The sequence below is a fragment of the Perissodus microlepis genome, chromosome 18 (assembly GCF_051167445.1).
Source record: "Perissodus microlepis isolate ML-2025 ecotype Zambia chromosome 18, ASM5116744v1, whole genome shotgun sequence".
NCBI classification, from domain to species: domain Eukaryota; kingdom Metazoa; phylum Chordata; class Actinopteri; order Cichliformes; family Cichlidae; genus Perissodus; species Perissodus microlepis.
The window spans coordinates 24,589,847-24,609,010 of record NC_140478.1 but is presented as its reverse complement, the minus strand read 5'-3'; the positions used below and the strand labels follow the sequence as shown (position 1 = coordinate 24,609,010).

The 19,164-nt window shown below is 39.2% G+C and overlaps 1 protein-coding gene across 2 annotated transcripts in view; it reads left to right on the top strand.

The window, feature by feature from the left end:
* The window catches only part of ankrd12 (ankyrin repeat domain 12), a 39,772-nt gene that overhangs the window by 4,168 nt on the left and 16,440 nt on the right, over positions 1-19,164 (top strand). For both annotated transcript variants that reach the window (XM_084911766.1, XM_084911767.1), the window contains exon 2: positions 17,668-17,782. In XM_084911766.1, the coding sequence (XP_084767892.1) occupies positions 17,723-17,782 (60 nt within the window). In that variant the 5' untranslated portion in view covers positions 17,668-17,722. The remainder of the gene's footprint in view (positions 1-17,667; positions 17,783-19,164) is intronic.

Genomic DNA, 19,164 nt, shown 5'->3' with positions numbered 1-19,164 from the left:
ATTAAAGATAGCATTAGGGTTTGGTATGTTCTACTGTTAACCTCTGTGCATAGTGTAACAATGGTTGGGTGGGTGGTGGTGTCAGTATGAGATATATATATATATATATATATATATATATATATATATATATATATATATATATATATATATATATATATATATATATATATATATATATATATATATATATATATATATATATTTTATTTTTTTTTTTTTTCATTGTTGACCCGTTAGTGGTTTTGATGTTGGGGTATTAAAATAATTTACATTTTTCAAAATAGCTGCCCAAACAAGTACTTAGGAGTAATAAAAGACTTGCACATGTTGACACACAAACAACACAAAAGGACAAGAGAAAAGCTGTGTAAATACTACTATCCCCTTCAAAGTTTCAGCATGTCACACTCAAACTCATCAAGACATACTCCAATGTCGTGTTTGTTTTGTTGTTATGTCTGCATTGCTGAAGCACCAGTTCACTTTCTTCTGTTTCTGCCTGGCTACCTTTGCTATTGGTGCGGTAAGACAGCTCAACATTTTTCAACTTAAAGTCTTTTTTGTGGGTTTCATTGACCTTTAGATATAATTTAAAATGAAAAACAAACACCTAGAATAATGTGAGGGAGGTAGGGAAAGGTAGGCTTAGTACATTAAAAACATGAATGGTTGCATGTCCTGACCAGTGGGTGTTTTTTGATAGTAAAGTTCCTCTTCAGTCTAATTGCATAAAGTCTGTGGTTGCATGTGGGGGTGAAAAGAGCCCCAGGCTCATGAGGACTCGCATGTCTTGAGAGGCCTGCAAGTTGGCTATGGGGTGAACAGCAGAATCTCAGAGCAAATGGTCAAATGTTACAGTTTGCCAAAAGTGGACCGGGCAATCTGGAGACAAAGGCAATCATTGATTGAAGGATCATTGATCCTTCCACAGGTTGATCTTCAGAAATCTAGCGGGTTTTACTTTCCTGAGATAGATCTTGTCTACCAAAGGCTCCATTTTGGCCATTTTGGTTCATGGTCCACTAAACAGTAAGAGTTTTTAGGGAAGGACTAGAGCAATTCTTCCCCAAATTCCCAACAAGCTGAATTTACATTGTTGTCAAACTGCAAGGTAAATGGGCACATTTCTGCCATTAGATAGCAGGCATTGCCCATTATTCCAGAACCCGTTGAAATTATAATGACATTAACCTCCTAAGACCCGAACTCTTCCACGGCATACATTTTTAATTTCTTTGATATTTGGGCATATTGGGGCCCAATGAATGTAAAAACAAAGAATTAACAGATTTTTTTATTTTTTTTTTTACCTGATTTTTCTTTTTATGAAAAATCAGAGCCACGTATGAGGATATTCATTTAAAATTTTGATAGAACAGTAGCCGTATAATGTCCTCGTAAATGGATATCAGGCCCTTGTAGAGCAAAATTGAGTATTTTGGTCTAAATAACCCAAAATGTGATGTCCACATATGTGGACGGCAGGTCCTAGGAGGTTAATGCACTTTGTCTGCAGTTGCCAGTCTGTCCATCCTTTCCAGTTTGGCTGTTTGGAAAAACAAAGCTCTAACTTCAGTCATGATCACACTGCACCAACCCTACTGGTTGTAATTGCATTGATAGTTCTATTATAGTGTATTTACTCACAGGCATATGACTAACTTTACTTTTAAAAATCTGCTTTTGATAATAAGCTGGCTGACACCTTCATCAAAAATGTCTACCACATGTATGGGGTGAAGAGCCAGTGGGCAGATATCGGTTGACATGTAGCTTGATGACGATCAGTTTCACAAGCCAGCTGGCAAATCTTTTTTTGTTTTTCTTTTTTTTTTATTTAAAATTCAACCAGTTTCCACAAGAGAATATGACCTGTTGTTCTCTGAGAGTGTTTTTGTTAGAACTGGCATATGATATGTTAATTTCCTCTTTCTCATTGATTGGAACTTGTTTGTGTTGCTCTTCCAAAGCTTTTGCTTTCATTTTCACTCATCCTTCTTTCCTTCAGACACTAAATTAGCTTTTATTGCTCGTCTACAAATCCCTTACAGAGTTTGTCTCATGGCGTAGTCAATTGCAGGTGAGACTTTGCCTTAAAGGAGGGGCATGTTAAACAGCTATTCAATTGTGACTCAACTGTCACAACTGTGTATCAATCCATATGTCACTGTGATATGACTTCCTGTAACGATGAAGTGTTTGATCTGCAGAAAAAAAAGTAATGTCATTAAGCAAGTTAAAACTATTTATGTTTAGACAGAGCATTTTGTTTTTGTATTTAACATTGTAGCTTTATGTCATATACTAATAAAGTGATCATCTGAATAATTGCTTCTTGCGGTCGCGCTGTGGTTGAGACATTAATTATAGAGCAGTTTTGGTCAGTTTGAAATATTTTCTCTGGCTGTCTTGGCAATATTTAATGCCAGCATTTATCTTCTGATCACACTCGCATGCATAGTGACAGGTCTGGATTCTCAAAAATCAAATTTTCCTCTTATTTCTGCCAGATCATGGAAATCAGATGGTGGGAAAGAATCTGCAGTCACATCAGTTTTACACGTGCCGTCCAGGCAGATCGTCATAAGAGGCACAGGCAGAAACGTGCTGAGAGCCATGCAGACGCTTGTAAAGAAATGCAGCCCAGTACACAGTTAATACTGAACTGAAAGTCCAGCTACGTCAAATTTTCAGATTTCTTAGATTGTTATTAGACTCCTTCCAATATTTTCTTGCTTAATAATGCAAGCACAAAGAGGGCTTGCTCTAAAAATAACTGGAAAACGTTAGCATGACATCTATAGTATAAAGCCTCTCCAGACAGACTATAAGCTTCTTAGAGAATAGGGTATTGACTAAGGTTCTGTAATGCCTGAGCAATTATGTAAGGGCATACGTTATTCCCTCTTTACAGTGCACTTCTTGAGAAAATTTGTTTGCATTACAGTTGTTCATTTGGATTATTTTTCATACAGTGGAAAGTACATAATACTTATTTCCAGTTTTTATTTTTTTTGTCTCCAGTATTATACAATATTTTGTTTTTGTAATTTGTTTTATTCCTTAACACAATGCCTAACTTGCCATATCAAATGTTTTGTGCGTTATGCATTTTTTGGGTGAGAAGTAATTTAAGAAAGGGGAAAAATAAGAGGCGGCAGATTAAAGGAGTAACATTCACATGGAGGTGGAGGGTTCTGAATGCAGATCGGTGCAATGGAAAATGTCTTAAGCTATTTAGAAGACATTCTCTTAGAGAACAAGAGAGAAAGGTATTAACCCTTCACGGGTTTAGGGTTAAGCCTAGACACAAAGTGATGTCTTAGATTTTATTTATTATTATTTTGGTCCCCTGATTGCAAAATTCTGATGGAACAAAAGCCAAAAATCTCTTGTCTTTAAAGCAGAGAGATTTGGGCTAAGGTCTGAGGTACTAGTTACTGATGACTTGGGCATCACTGAGTGAAGGAAAGTAATGATTTCATATGAGCTTAAGCTTACTAAATGTATTGGTTCATTTCATGTGAAACATAAGCAGTCTGTTTGAGACCTAAACTTGTGCCTTTTGTACTCGAGTCCTTCACATTGAGAGTTTTAGCTTGGCTATCTTTGGTATTTTGGGCCTATATGTTGTCTGCTTGGTCTGATCTTTGCCATATTGCAGCATTTCACAGCAACAAAGAACAATAATGACTTATGGTTGTAATAAAGCTGTTTTACTTTACTAACATTCTGATTGGGGTTCCTCTTTTTTTGTTTTGAGTGCTCACAGCAGGGCCATATCTTTAGGGAAATCCCCCCCAAATAGTCAGTTTTTTTGTTTTTTACTCTTCACTCTTCAGCAAAGTGAACACCACTGCCCACTGAGTATTGATAAATTGCCATTATTGGTCATTGAGGCTACTGTGGCTGCGCTTTAAGCTTTGTGATGGTGAAGATTGGTCAGCTTAGAAGATGGAGTGAAATTTAAAAAGGTTACAACAAATGTGACGGGAAAAGCTCCAAGCACAATAAGCCAAAGAAATTATCTGTTTCCTCTATTTGAGGCAGCTTAAAATTCTGTTCTGTATCACTTTCACTTCAACTTGTCGACTATACTTATTGGGTTGCAGTTCAAAAGGAGAAGCATGAAAGCAAGCAGTGTCATGATGTGATGTGCCTCAAGCTAGACCAGAACCTGCAGTTGGCTCCATCAGCCGAGTATCTGCGTCTTCAAGAGGCCTAGCAAGCGTGCGTTTGTGCATGTGTCTGTGAAGAGGGTGGAGCCTCCTGATTTCACAACATGTGCTGGCCTTTTCCAGCAGCTGAATGTGTGCAAAGTGTTGTTTTTGTTTGGTACGTTGAGCGCATTATCTTTGCGTGTAACGGCTTGATAATCTATTGTACGCTTTTAAAGGCCGACAGTTCGAGAGCCTGTGACCTTCCTGCGTGACTGTGAATGCACCTCATGCGCACAGGAAGGAAGGAACAGACTGGGTTGCAATATTACAATGCTGTAGGTTTTTAAATTATTAAAGAGCTCTTAAAGTTTTATTTTATGAATGAGCAGTGAGAGAGATATCTGTCTGTTGCTAGTTTATTGTGAAAAAAGACAATTTGACAGTGGGTGTGTTCTTTGCATTCTTCATGGACTGCTTTCACTTCACTGATGCCAAAGAAAGCAGTCATATCCTGTTTACTCTGGCTCGGTTTTGTGACCATGCTTTCGGAAGGCTGAGGACCCTCCTGCTGTAAAATAGGTTAATGAGATTTTCATTCACAGGACAATTTCAGTGGATTCCTTTTGGTTGTAGAATAAATCGCGTCACTGAGCTCTTTTTGAGTGGAGAAATGTGATCAGATTGTGCTAATCATTGGCAGTACTCTGCATGCTGCTTTATGCTATCCATGACTGTGCTAGTTTTCATTTTAAATGGGTTTAAAGCTAAGGTGAAAACGGGCTACAATTGAGATCGCTTAGGGTTATTATACAGGAAGTAACCTATCATATTCTCCACTGTATGTTTACATAAAAGTTAGGGTTGCCTTTGATGATGGGTTTTACGTCTTACTAACTGTTTAAAATATTTGAAGCAACGGCAACATAGCAATGTTGGCACTGTTTCTACTCTACCTGAGCACTCAAAGCACTTTATACAACTTGCCTCATTCGCCCATTCATAAAAGCGCTATTGTCTATGCTTTTTCTACATAAGTGCTTTCTGTCTAACATTCACACACATTTATACTCCAGTGGATGCACTGGAGAGCAACTTGGGTTTATTATATTGCACAAGAATATTTGGCATGCAGACTAGAGCAGCCAAGGATCGAACCACAAACCTTCCAATAAGTAGATGACAGCTCTACCTCCTGAGCTACAGCCAGCCCATTAAATTTAAAGGGGTTTTTTGTTATTAAAGTTAATTGCACATGTAGTAATAAGGAAAGACATTTTTATGTGGCAGAACTCATACATTAATCAGTTTCATTTTGTTTTTGTAGACACAATTGAAAACAAACATTTATTGATTAAATAACATGAAACCAAAGCAAAGCATGTGTTCAACATGCTTGTTTGAAGTATAATCAACTGTGGCCCTTTTCATGCACAAAACAGTTTAGAGCAGTTCAGATATGTTTAGAATTAACCTGCTGAAATTGGGCACAGTTGTTGAAATTCTTCATGTTTCTGCATATGATTACAGTAAAGATTAAACAAACTTGGAAGGGGCTGACTTATATACACTAATAAACCACAACATGAAAAATGTAGGCTCCTTTTGTGCCACCCAAACAGACATGGGAACTTTGGCAGATTCTGAAGGACACTCCCAAAGATTTCCTTCTTTTGACCTGCATGCAGCCACCAACTGCTCCAACAAGATTGTGTAATACAGCCCAGACTGCAAACAGAAACCAGAAATCTTGCAGTACAAAAAACCTTTTACCTTGTCTGCAGGTTCTGCATGTTGAAGATATCTGTTAAGATAAGTTCTTACACATTCTGGGGTGGTTCAGTTAGACTTGGATCGTACTCCCACCTTGAGTTTCCCTCAGCAGGTTTTGCAGTTTGGTGGGGCACGTTGTCCAGACAGGGAGGCCTTTTGGTACTGCTCCCATCTGTCTACAACAGCATTAAAATGGTGGAACATGTTAACGTCAGACGCTCAGTATGGCAGTGCATTGGTGATGGTTCATAAATATGTGGAACAACATGCAACGTGGGCTATGCAGTTTTTTTGTTTTTTGTTTTGTTTTTCTGTTCATGCTGTTCATGTACTACAGCTACAGATTAGCCTGTGCTGTACAGAAGGTGGAAGTAATAATAAACAGAACTTCTTCACATTGAAGTGAAACAGAGTGTTAAAAACAGTCGAAGTAGCATCTCTTCTATCTAACGCTAACTTTACAGCCCACAGCAAAGCATCATTGCCATCAAGCTATACACTGTCACCTTTTTGGAGGCCTGCACAAAGGTGCGTTAACATAGGCTCTGTGTTGGTTGATTTTATAGTAACAGAGATGTAAAAGGACGATACAGTACCTTAAATTCCCCATAACACACATGTGAATGCCCAGACCTAAGGTTTCAATGCAGAACATTACATTGAACCAAGGTAATCAATGTTATTTACCTCACCTCTTTGTGGTTTTAATGGTGTGGCTGTGGTGTATTATGGTCCATGGATTTATGTAGTGTTCCAGTATTGACCACTTCATCAAAACACTAAAGCACAGTAATATGAAATCGTGCAGGAGCACTGAGTGCACTGTAATGGACAAATCTAACCAACTGTCCTAAACGCTGTAAAACCTCATGTAATTGTTAAGCTAATTGATCTATTTTAGTACCAAGGTCATCCACTTTCAGTGTAAAATGACAGAGGGAAGGTAAATGGTTAACTCCTTTCAATGAATATCTAATGCTTCTGAGTTTGTGTCCTTTAGCTCCACACAGCCTCACTCTTTAAATGAAACGCTTTAGAATACAAATTGGTATTTAAAAAAAACAAAACATTAATATGCTGCATGTCTTGTGGGGCTTACTGTAAAAAAATATACCAGCTCTGAAAATGGTTGCTGTCTCTGCGTTGTTGATTCAAGGCATCTTGTGTCTTCTTAAGCATTAAGACTATAGTGTTGAAATAAGGAGAAGTTTAAATATTTTACTCAAACAGGCCTTCAGACAATTAACTGATTAACTTCCAGCTATTCAAGAGCAATTTTGGTATTTCATTGTTGACTTAAGAGGTTTAAATCAAAGGTAAAAGGTTGGTGTGCTATGTAATCTGTAGATTCCTCGCAGCATGAAGCTGAAGTTGCTTTTTCAACCTCTCCACACACACTGGTCTCATCTAAGCTTACTCTGGCACTGCAGAGCTGTGGTTTTGGCACTGCGCAGGCAGCCATGTGTCGGGCCTGTGATCGGATCGGCAGCTCATCGAGTTTAATAGGATTTGACAGGTGTAGATGGAGTCGTATCTTGAATGTCATAATGAAAACTGACACAATATTTGCCTCACAGTTTATTTTTCAGACTGTGGCCAGCTAGTTGCTCATATGGAACGGAATGGATAGGATTCCTTGTGGTTGTGACACCTTGTTAGCTGCAGATGTGTTTTGTTTCATAGTCATGTAGGTAATGTCTTTGCCACCAGGGGCTTTAAATCATTGCCTACAAATTCTCTGAAAGGAAAAGGAGGGCGTTTTGTTTTAGCAAACATGTTGCAACAGCGATGAGGCTTTTTTTAATTCATTTTTTTTAACATGTATTAAACAGGATGTTTTTCAGTTAATAGTTTTTGTTACCAACATGAGATGCATTTGTGTGGTATATTTAGCTCACTGTTATTAATGCCGAGTCTGATAATTGCTAATTCAAAGTCAGATTTTTAAAAAAAACATTTCCCCAATTCTCCATCCATACTGTGGATATCAATATTTCCTCGAGCAGCAACAGCTCTCCAGTGTTTGATTGAGTCAAGTGAGCTTGGCCATGTGGTGGAAATGAGAACAAGACCTACGCCTGGGTCCTAACCTTTGGTCTAATCCCTCCCACATTCCCTCCCCCCTCCTTTTAACCCGTAATCAGCAGTAAAGGCTTCATTGTTCTTGTCCTCTGCTTGGGTATCTGATCATTAACCTACATTCGGAGCAGTGGCGGTAGGCTTCTTAAGGCTGTCAGACTCTCTCGAACCAGTTTAGTGGGCATTTTTCATCAGTCCCGGTTAGAGCCTTATTCTCCTGCCAGTGAAGTTAACCCTATTTACATCCTCTCATGTACAAACATGTTATTTGACGAGGCTTTTATTTGTGTGCAAGCCATGTCCCAAGCCTCGCCCTTGTAGATTTAGATGAGTTTTTTTTTTTTTTTTTTTTTTTTTAAGTGATTTAAGTGAAGGATAAGACTGAAATTGTTCAGCACTCTGTCTTGCATAATAAAGCTCAAAAAAACTATTTCTGGTCTTTAAATGAATTTATTATGTCTTTCATAGTATTGATTTGGCAAAAGAATCTGGTGTTATAATAGTATTTGACATTAGCAAAGTAAATGCTGTATCTAATGGAGATGAAACATGAAGTGTACTTAGTTGTACAACAAAACTTTTTTTGTTGTTGTTGTAAGTGACTGAATACACCTATAAAAGTTGCTGTCGTACTACCAAAAAGCTATTAGCTTCAGTGTAGATTTGGCAGCAGCTGACTGGTACAGGTTTGAACAGTTACTTAATATTAATATCCACCCATGTTTTTCCCATGCCAGAGAGTTTAACCAGTGCTCTCCGCCTCTTTCCAGCAGTGAGCCAGTTTTATTTATGAAAGCCAAAAACTACTGGAACGAAGGCCAGACGCTCTGGTTGGAGGCAGCGTGTTTCGCCTGTCTGGGGTTAGGGTAGTGAGAGGTGAACGGCCTCCTCAAGGCATCCAGTGTCTCTTTTGCTGTTTGTCGAAATACGCCTTCAGTTAAGATGACCCAGTGATGGGAGGAAGAAAGCTGCACTTACATTGTGCTGGAAATGTTATGCTGCTTTGAATTTGGTGCATAGTTGAGTCAGGAGAATGACAAGAGAGTGACTTTAAGAGCCCAAAGATATGAAGGGCTTATACAACCTCTTTTTGTGACTCTGCATTTAAAAAAATAGACAGGTTGTGATTGCATTTTAAAGTCTGTTGCTGCAGGTAGTATTATTTCTTTTTATGTGTTAAAAAGTCCAAAATACCTCTCGTCAGGATAATGTGTCCAGAACCCAAATATGTTGTTTTTGCAATACGGCACAATATTTTTTAAAAACTGTGTTTTGTAAAAGAAGCTGTTTAAGGTGTTGATTATACCTGTAATTAATTGCTAGTATAATAAATTAAGTAACTGATTGTTGCTGCTCCAGGCACCATGCTTAAATGTTGTTGTTGTCACAGCTGACAATTATAATTTACATGTTTATTCCCGGGGGTTCCCCCCCGTATAAATTTTGAGCACCATTTTAAAAATATCAATTATACTGGGCAGAATGGTAAGCTAACAGCTCTTTATGCTTTTTAAATTGCTTGCTTACTTTGACCAGACACCACAAATCCTTAATTTGAATATATGGCCAGGCATTCATTACAGATACAAATGATAGACTCTTCCTGATATACTGCTGTTTCTTCTTTGTTTTTTGTTTGATTATTTTTTTCTTTCGTCTTTTGAAGGGGCAGAAAATAGAAGAGCCTTTATACCTCATAGATTTTGTGTAAGGTATTTAAGGACATCTAATTCAGCTTATAGTCCAGATATTTATATGTGCCATATTTATATTTATATGGCACTTTGCTGGGTATTGTTACCTCCCCTACCCCTCCAGTATCGGGCCTTTGCAGTTGGCTTTGTCCTGTTACTCATTAGGGAGTCGTTGTTGGAGGAGGAGGATGGAGGGAGCGAGTGAATGTGCAGCTGAGAGAGACCTCCCCCACCATTTAGCCCGATGGCGTGTAGGACCACAACCACGTGACCGGCTGTTTACCGTTGCAGCAGGCGTCGAGCGTCTCCTTGAGCATGTCACAGTCTTCCCTACATCCTATTGTAGGAAAAGCTGAATACATCTTCTCTGGATTTGTAATATTCATGATAATAATTAAGCAGTTTTTATTTCTACTGCAGTGTAACCCAGTGGTTTAGTCAGAGCTCACTTTTCATCAGGGGGTTTTTGGTATGCGTGTGTGCCTGCAGTCGAAAGTACAGCCACATGGGAGAGCAGGGGAAAATCACATGTATGTTCCACATGGTGTGTGTGAGAGCTCACAGCAGGCAGTACTCTCGCAGCTGGAGTGGAGTAATGTTTCTGCTGCTGGTGATGGCAGCGTACTCTGCTCTGCAAGCTGTGTGTCAGGCTCGGTGCTATTCTTAGCCCCCTTTCCCTCCCTGTCCCATCCTGCAGTCAGTGGATCAGGTTACCGTACTCTGTGTGCTCGTCATCCTTCCTGGCTACATCTCCACCATACACTCTCCTCCATCCTCCCCCAGTGAACATACCCCAACACCCCCAGAGTCTTTTACCACAATTCCCCTCTTAGACTGCTGCACTCACGCAAGGACACGCACTAGCAGCCGCTCTGCTGTCAGGGCCGGCGCACCCGAACACTACAGGGAAATGGTTGTTATTGTTGTTAGTCAGGAACCAGTGGAGTTAAAAATGCAGGAACGCTAGGTTATAAATAAATGGAGACAGAGACCAGCAGTGCAGCAGCACACTTGGCTTGGGATTTCGCTGTCTTCATTCATTCAGATTTAGAATTTCTTTTGTTTGAAATTCTTTTGAAATCACAAATTTTGCAATGTTATAGGTAAAGAAGGATGGTTAGTAAAGGGTGATATGTTGACCTCCAACCTTGATTGTTTAGTTGCAGTTTATTTTTATGGGAATGACTACAATACATGAACCATGCCACATACCACAGCATTTATGGCCTAAGCTATTTTTCAATGCCCATCCTTAGGTTGGGCTTTTTAAAACACATAAAAAACAACATACACAATCAGTGCACACATTAAGAAGCAAAATAAAATTTTTAATGAATACGTATGTATGTATGTATAAAGTGTTGGTCATTTGTCTTTTTAAATTGGAAATCTACTATACTTTAAACCTTTATAAACTTAATATGTCAATTAAGGCCACAGAAAATTGTCATTTTAATTTGATAAATCAGTCACAAATAATCCTAAAAATCATTTGCTTTCTAAAACATAACAGGAAAAATCTTCCTATTGTTGTTTCACTTTGGCATTTTGGACTGCTGCTCATTTATGAGAAGAAACTGCTAAGTAATTATAACCGAGATTTTTAGCTGGTATTTCAACAGATATATGATTATTGAAAATATTTCAAAGTGGCCCATGTGTTGTTAGTGCTCATCAGTGTCCTTTTCTGCTGAATTGTTAACCACAGTGATGGCGTTGAGACTGAGAAAACCAGCCAATGATTTTTGTAATCACATCTCTCAACCTTTTCCCACTCATGGGTTGTTGTTTTTTTGGGGTTTTTTTTTGAGGGGAGGCAGTTTGATAAATCTGCTTTAGTGATATTAAGTGGTTTGGAAAATTTTTGCTCGCACTGTTTGCCACAGTATGACATCTCATGCCAATCTAATCTCCGCTTTAGTCTCAGTGAACTGTAGCAGTCATCAAGGCGAGGTTTGATCTGGACTTGAAACAGCCTGAGGTTAATGGCAGAGCGTGCAGGGGCTTATGCAGCCCTGAGCTGCACATGAAACGCAGTAAACGCCAAATTGGCGAGTGCTCAAATACCTCTGTAATTATAGTCCCACCCTTCTCGCCTCCTCTCTGTGCCAGATTGGAGTCCTGTCAGCGTTTGTTTTCTGGTTTGGTCCTGGTCTGTCCACACTGCTTTAATACCCACAATACACCAGCCTCTTTACACCAACAAGTTCACTGTGGGCAGCTCAATTCTCCCTTTCAGCTGCGTGAATGACAATGCTGCTGCTTACTGGCTATCTGCTGACTAATGACCTCTCACTGGCCTCGGCTGTGCAGTTGGTCCATGGGTTTGGAAAAAACTGTACCTGTCAACACCACAGTATCACACAGGATCAACAAAGATCATAAAAGGTGTCAGAAGAAGCAAAATGTGGGATTACTGAAAGAAGTCTAGTTGCCTTATTAATGTCAAAACCAGCACGACTGGTTTCTCCCCGGAAAGGTGAATAGCATGTGTAACATGTGTACTGCTTTCCAATAGAGATTATTATGAGTGCTGATGTTATGGAGAATCACGTAGTCAGATTATGATTAAACTGCACGACGAGAATCGAAGTTTAAAGCCTCACAACAGCAAATTATTTCCTTTATACATTAAGTCAGTAAGTAAACACAAAAAATCTGTATAAAAATGTATTTTTAAAAAAAAAATAAAAGTATGTTGCAACTTCTTAAGAATGGTTAGACTGAGCAAAGTTTGGTTAGACTCTAAGAAGACATCATATCCAGTACCTACACATTACAACAATGCCATATTCAAATAATTCATGTCAACCTGAGAGTTGACATGAATTTTGACAGTCGAATACATAAAAAATGTCAACCACAGAGCAGATTACAGCAACAGCAGTTTCCTCCTTAACGTGCGTCAGTGTTGTCACTTTGTTTACGACAGACTTGCCTTTTGTCTTGGAGTAGCTGATTAAACTTTCAGTTGTGGTTTTTATATACATCCTAAAAATGGCCCCTCGTAAAGGTTATTACATGAAACATTGTGTCACTGTCAGAACATGCTTGTTGCTCAGCTTGCATCTGGATGGTGTCTAATTGAAGGCTTTTTATATGTTCTGATCCCTTCAAACCTGGTATGTTGGGCATCAATTGCTTGCACCGTAATGATTCTGTAGTGTGCCACAGGCTGTGCTTCTTAATGCTAAAGGTTTTAAATTAGAAGAAGCCACTTGCATCCACTTTTCTTCAATTTCAAAGGCGATATTTGCATCCTGTTCAGCATCCTTAAATGCTGAACATTTGGTAGTTGAAGACTCTTAAATATGACCACTTAATTTTAGAAAACTCACAAAAACATCACCTGACCTTGAACTTGTGATTAGCGTTTTGTAGACATGGAATGTAGTGGATATTACCATCACTTGTATACCTACTAACAGTGGACTTTTCACTACTAATAGTGTAGAAGCAATGCCAGTTTTTCAAGGATACTGGTTGCCCTTGTCCTTCCAATTTTAACCCTGTACATGAGGACAGGCTCCCATTAGAGCACAAGTTAAAGAGAATGAGGCCGAACTATGCAAGCAACAGTTTCGTTCCCAAGTAATCTTGACAGTTAATCAGAATTTTTTTCCCCTTTTATAATATGACAATATGATGATTAAAAACGCACAAGTTGACGTCAAGTTGACGTTAACATGTAAAATTGATATGTTAAATATGTATGCATTTTCCTGAAGAAAAAACTTGACTCAATTGCTTGTAATTGATAGATAAAGTGGGTTTTTAAAGCATTTGAATGGTAGAACCTCTCTTTGAAGGAAAAAAAAATGCAAACAGCCATAAATTTTGAGGATGGTCATGATTTTCAATTACTCGAATAGTAAATAAATTATAAAATCATTTTTAAATGACTGTTTCTTGTCTTATATTTTTCCTTGTTAGTACTTAAGTTTTCAATATACTCTGTTGAAGACATAAGCAGCTAGAAAGATCATGTCTGAGCAGTCATTCCTGTTATACTTCTTTGAAATCTGCTTAAAGTCTCATGCACAGTCGGTGCATTGTAAAGTCTCCAGACGTCTGTGCAGTCATAAGAAATTGGCAAGCATGCGGACATTCTTATGGACCCTCGCACTCACCTAATAATGACATTTACATCACTTAGACCCTATCAGACTTGTAGACCAGGCAGGAATAATCAAGGTTTTAGTGTGTAACATGCCACTACTGTTTGAATATGGTGGCAATGCAAGTAAAAGCTATTTGTCAGCCACTGAAAGTAGGAGAAGTTGTTACTACATACCAGGCTTTGGACCTGTGATACACATGTGCCAAGGTGACATTAGATGATACTGTGTAAACAGGAGAAACTTGCAAAGGCAAAAGCAAGTGCAGCTGTCAGAAAGTTCTCTGCGGAACATCTTTAAAATGAAAAAGAAAATACAGTCCAGTTCAAACCCAGGTAAAGAGAGCCTGTCGCAAGTAGTCCACATCATAGACAGTAGGGCTGCACGATCAATCGTTAGAAAATCGCGATCTCGATTCATACTTATGTGCGATCTCATTTCCAAATGACAACGATTTAAAAAAAAAAAAGAAAAAAAAAAAAAAAAAAGAAAAGACGACGACGATTGTACCGCATTTTGATCCGGGACGTAATCTGCATGAAAACAAGCGCTCACTCTTCCTGCTCAACAAATGACAAGGGCGGAGCCTTATACCACGTGATACAGAAGCTGTGCCGTGTGATGCTAAAATTGGCAGGGAAAAAACAACGGAGAGCACGTCAGGGATGACGAGAAAGTGACAGGAGAAAATCCGTCCCGGTCAACCACCCAAACATCAATAACGGGAACCTTATACAGCGCTTCCCTATACACGTCGAACTCCCGCAGGCACAAAGAAATTACGGAGGCTATCACTTATCACCTGACCAAAGATATGGCTCCCATCAACACTGTGCAAAACGAGGGATTTAGGAAAATGATCAACACCCTAGACAAACGCTACACAGTGCCATCCCGCAACTATTTTTCTATTGTTGCACTACCTGCTCTATACACGCAGTGTCGAGCAACGGTGGAGACGGAATTTCAAGCAGTACAACATTTTGCGGCAACGACAAAACGTGAGACATTTGTTGTTTTTATGTTACGAAGTTGATGTGCAGTTAATAAGTGCAATAAATATTTATATTGGAAAAGAAAATCGTGAGAGAATCGTGATCTCAATTCTAAGCAAAAAAATCGTGATTCTCATTTTATGCAAAATCGTGCAGCCCTAATAGACAGTATAAAATATGGATGTAGATTCTGTGTTTGTAAAGTGAAGCCAAAGCAGAAGGGCCACAAACCTGCATTCATTCTAAACTCCTTTTGAAAACAGACTCAGTTGTATAAAATCTTTCCTGTGTTTATGGGCTCATTTGCTAGTTTTAGGACATATTGAATAAAACATGAAGTTCTTTTTGTAAATTATGCAAATGTAGAGTGGTTAAAAACAAAGTTTATCTAGGATATCCTAGGACTGGGCGATATATCGAGTTTTAAAAAAAAAAAATCGATATATTTTCATACGAGATATAAGATGTGCCAATATCGTTTATATCGATATAGTCTATGTCACGTTATAATTATACTTGTGGAGCCGCAAGTTTGTCTCTCTTTCGTCCACTTTTGTCTCTGCGCAACGTTACTCTGCCTCAACTCTCCTTTACTGAACACAACTCCCCCTCCCCCATAGCTTCACCTGCAGGCAACGACAAGATGGACACGGCAAATCTCCGTTAACGAGTTACCGCGGATCGCCCAGTGCGTGGGGCTGGACTGCGTCAACATGTTAGCAAGCTAATGAGCTAATGTGGGCTGCATGGCCTAAAATCCTTTCATTTTCTCAAAAGTTGACAGCGCGCCTTAAGTATGAATTCTGGTTGTGCTTACTGACCGCGAACCGATTTTACGTGGTACACGGCGCTCAGCAATCTGTCAAAAATGTTTTAGTACGACTTTGGTAAACTACGGAGCTGCACCGCTTGATGGATTGTCGGAGCATTACGGCTACCGTAGTCTGGAGCCTCGCGGAGTAATACGTACTGTACTTCAATGTAATATTACCGTACTGTGTGTGTATAAGGACCATAAATGGCACCTGTTAAGAGACATGGTTACAAAGAGGATTTCAAACTCCAGGCTGTCAGTCACGCAGTAGAACTTGGGAACAGAGCAGCGAAATCTGTCTGTCTTTGTTATTATGCTCAGCGTCTTTTAGTTTACATTTTGACTGCACAATTGTGAGCTTTTTGTTATGCACAAAAACAACATTGTTTTCTTTTATTTATGGAGCATTATTATTTAGTAAATGCTGATAATTTATTTTTGAGTAATTTCTTCAAGTGCCTGTGTGACATCTGGGACACAGCTTTGACTAAGAACTCTCTTTTTGTTCTTACTTTATGGCTTTAAAAAAAATATCGAGATATATATTGTATATCGCCATCCAGCTAAAAAATATCGAGATATGAATTTTGGGTCATATCGCCCAGTCCTAGGATATCCTATTATTTAATGACTTAACAATCACGGGTCTTTACAAGGATGTAAGAAATGCTCTGATCAGGGCATTATAATGAGACTACTATTCACTGGATTGGACCATGGTGGCTATGTCCATACTGTATATTGTCTATGGGTGGGAAGTGATCTTTAAAGAGTCATTAAATAGTTCCCAGTGAATATGGGCTAGGATTCTTCCTGTGAAATGTCCTTTCCTACTTAAAAACCCAGAAAACATGCTAGCCAGTGCCAAACACTTTGTCACATTTTGTTGTCAGAACTTTCCTGTGAGAGATTGCTGATCTGATTATTTAATCATAAATTATTCAGCCTGGAACTTGCCAGAATTGTTGGGAACACCAGAGCTGTGCTATTTACTGAGATGGCTTACCCCTTAACACAAAAGCCCTGGTTGTTTTATGAATAAGTGCAATACTAAAACTGCTATCATGCTTGTTCTCTTCTTGGAAATTTAAATGTCTACTATGAAATTTAGAGTTCCCTTGTATTTTTGATGCCTATGAGTAATGGGGGCTGCCCCAATCATTTTGGAGGCTGCTTAACAACTAATCAATGGCTCTCAGGTTTCTTAATATAGAGTAAGAGTGGGACTTTTATAAGCAGCGGGAGGCTATTTCTGCTCAGTCATCATGGTACTGGGTGTGTATATGTGAGCGAAAAAAGGAAGCAGGGAAAGTTCATTCAAAGTACTAGATAATAGAGGGTCTCATGACTGAAAGCTGCAATCTTCATGTGGCAAGATAACTGACAGATGCCATGTTGGCTTCAGGTGCAGGCTCAGCTTCAGTGTTGTACTTTCTCTAAAGTGCTGGCACCCACAGTGCACCCCAGTGACTCTGCAGCTTGTGTTACTACACCGTCACAAACCACATCAGAAACGAGCTCGGTTACACTGATGAGTAGGCTGCAGGGACAACATACAGAGGGGGACGTTTTCCTCTCAGAAACCCAAGAAGTCCCTAAAGCTGTGATTCATGCTGCCTCATGTAGTTTTTCCTGCCGGTGCTTTAAGGTCAATCTCGAGAGATGCAATGGAAATTTCAATAAAAATCCCTGATTACAGATCCACTCAACCTACATCCTGAAACACAGCTGAGTTGCGCTCAGTGGCAGCACTATTTCATACCCTGCCCCTCCATTGCTCTGTGGGGGTTAAGTGACTTTTCTTTACTTGGCTCGTTTCCTCTGTAACACAAACATTTGCTGAAAGCCTATAAACAGTCTCTGAAAAAATGTTATTTAATTGTACCTGCATTTTAAAACCATCTCCTGCTCTTGCCACTGTCTCGTGCAGGCGTGCTCTGTTTGCAGCAAGAATTACTAGGTCAGGCTTCCATACAGGCAGTGATGTGGCAGGGTTGAAATCCTTCTCACTGCTGTTGTGGTCTCTGTCTCCAGGTGCATGATGAACCTACTGTGCTGTAGCTGTCTAAGCTAGTCAGGTTGCCTCACCATGGCAAAACCTGGGAGCGACAGAGATGGAGCCATGGTGGATAAGCAGGCGGGGAAGAAGGTATGTGACTCTCTTACTTCAAATAGAAGCTTCTATTACCATCCTGTGGTAAACACAAGGAATATTTCCTGCAAGTTTACAAAAGTGATACTTGTTTTCTTTACATTTTCTTGGGGAAATACTGTGCAAAATTGGACCCCAAATAATACACAGGTGATTCTAACTACACCTAAATGAATTCAGAGTTTGGCAGAAACTGTCAATATGATCACATGATCAATGAAAATGGCATTGAGTGACAGGGGTTTTTTTGTTTTGTTTTTTTGTTTCAGCTCTCAAACATCTGCATGAATGTTTCTTGGGTTTTAGAGCTCTGATGTGTAAACACTCATCACCCACTTGCTGAACACTAGCATCTGGGCACCAGCAGGGAGCACATCTAAGCTTGTAGCGGCATGATTCATTATATCGGCTTGTTCTGTAAATGTCAGTGCACTTCAGCTGCCATACATGTACATGTTGACATCGATGCGGTTATGTTCGGCCAACATTGTGATTTGATTGTATGTAGTTTACCAGTGATAGAACAAGATAAATCTTGTGGTTCATCAAAAGCATATTCTTAACACAGCATATATTTCTGTGGGGTTTTTTTTTCTATTGTGATACAGTACTCTACTTTAACCCAGAGATGCACTCGAATGTTGTGCGTGAGAAATATCTGACGTACTATCTCCTATATTACCATGCAAACAGGGCTTAATTGCCCTTTTCTACATAAATGCAAGGAAGCATTTGTGTCTGCCTTTATTTTCAAGGCAAAGGTACTTCACATCTTAGCTCTCATCTACTTTCAGCCGTGCCAGACACTTCAGCTTTGCACAGCTGGCACATTGCTTCACTGAGATCAAAGAAGCACCATGCTGCAGACATTTTCCTCCTGCCAGAAATGTATTTTACTGCACCAAAGTGCAGCACACTAAAAGTAATGGTTCTGAAAAAGCTTTGTCTGCAGATCAGAGTGCAGAATAACCCAGTAACTGAAAGACACTGTGATAATGGAGAGATTAGTGGTATTGCTGTGGGTTGTGTTTGATGCTGGAGTGTTTTCGCTCCACCTCCACCGTGTGTATTTTCTGTAGAATCAAATAGTTTTATATGTGCATGGAGTGGCTAAATTCAATTCAGGCATTGAAAACCAAAATTACAACCATAGAAGCAATCAGCAGCTGCAAGTGGGAGGGATAAAATTTAACATCTTGTGTCTTTTGAAGTGGGTGTTGTCGTCTTTTCTGCTCAATTATGGCTCAGATTTTGGTCACCAAAGAAATGCAAATTACCCAAATGAGGTGGTACTTGTGTTCAACAGGAAGCCACCCTGTATATGTAGGTAATTTTCTTTCTTTATCGTCCCATTTCAGGCTTTTCGTGGTCAACCTTGC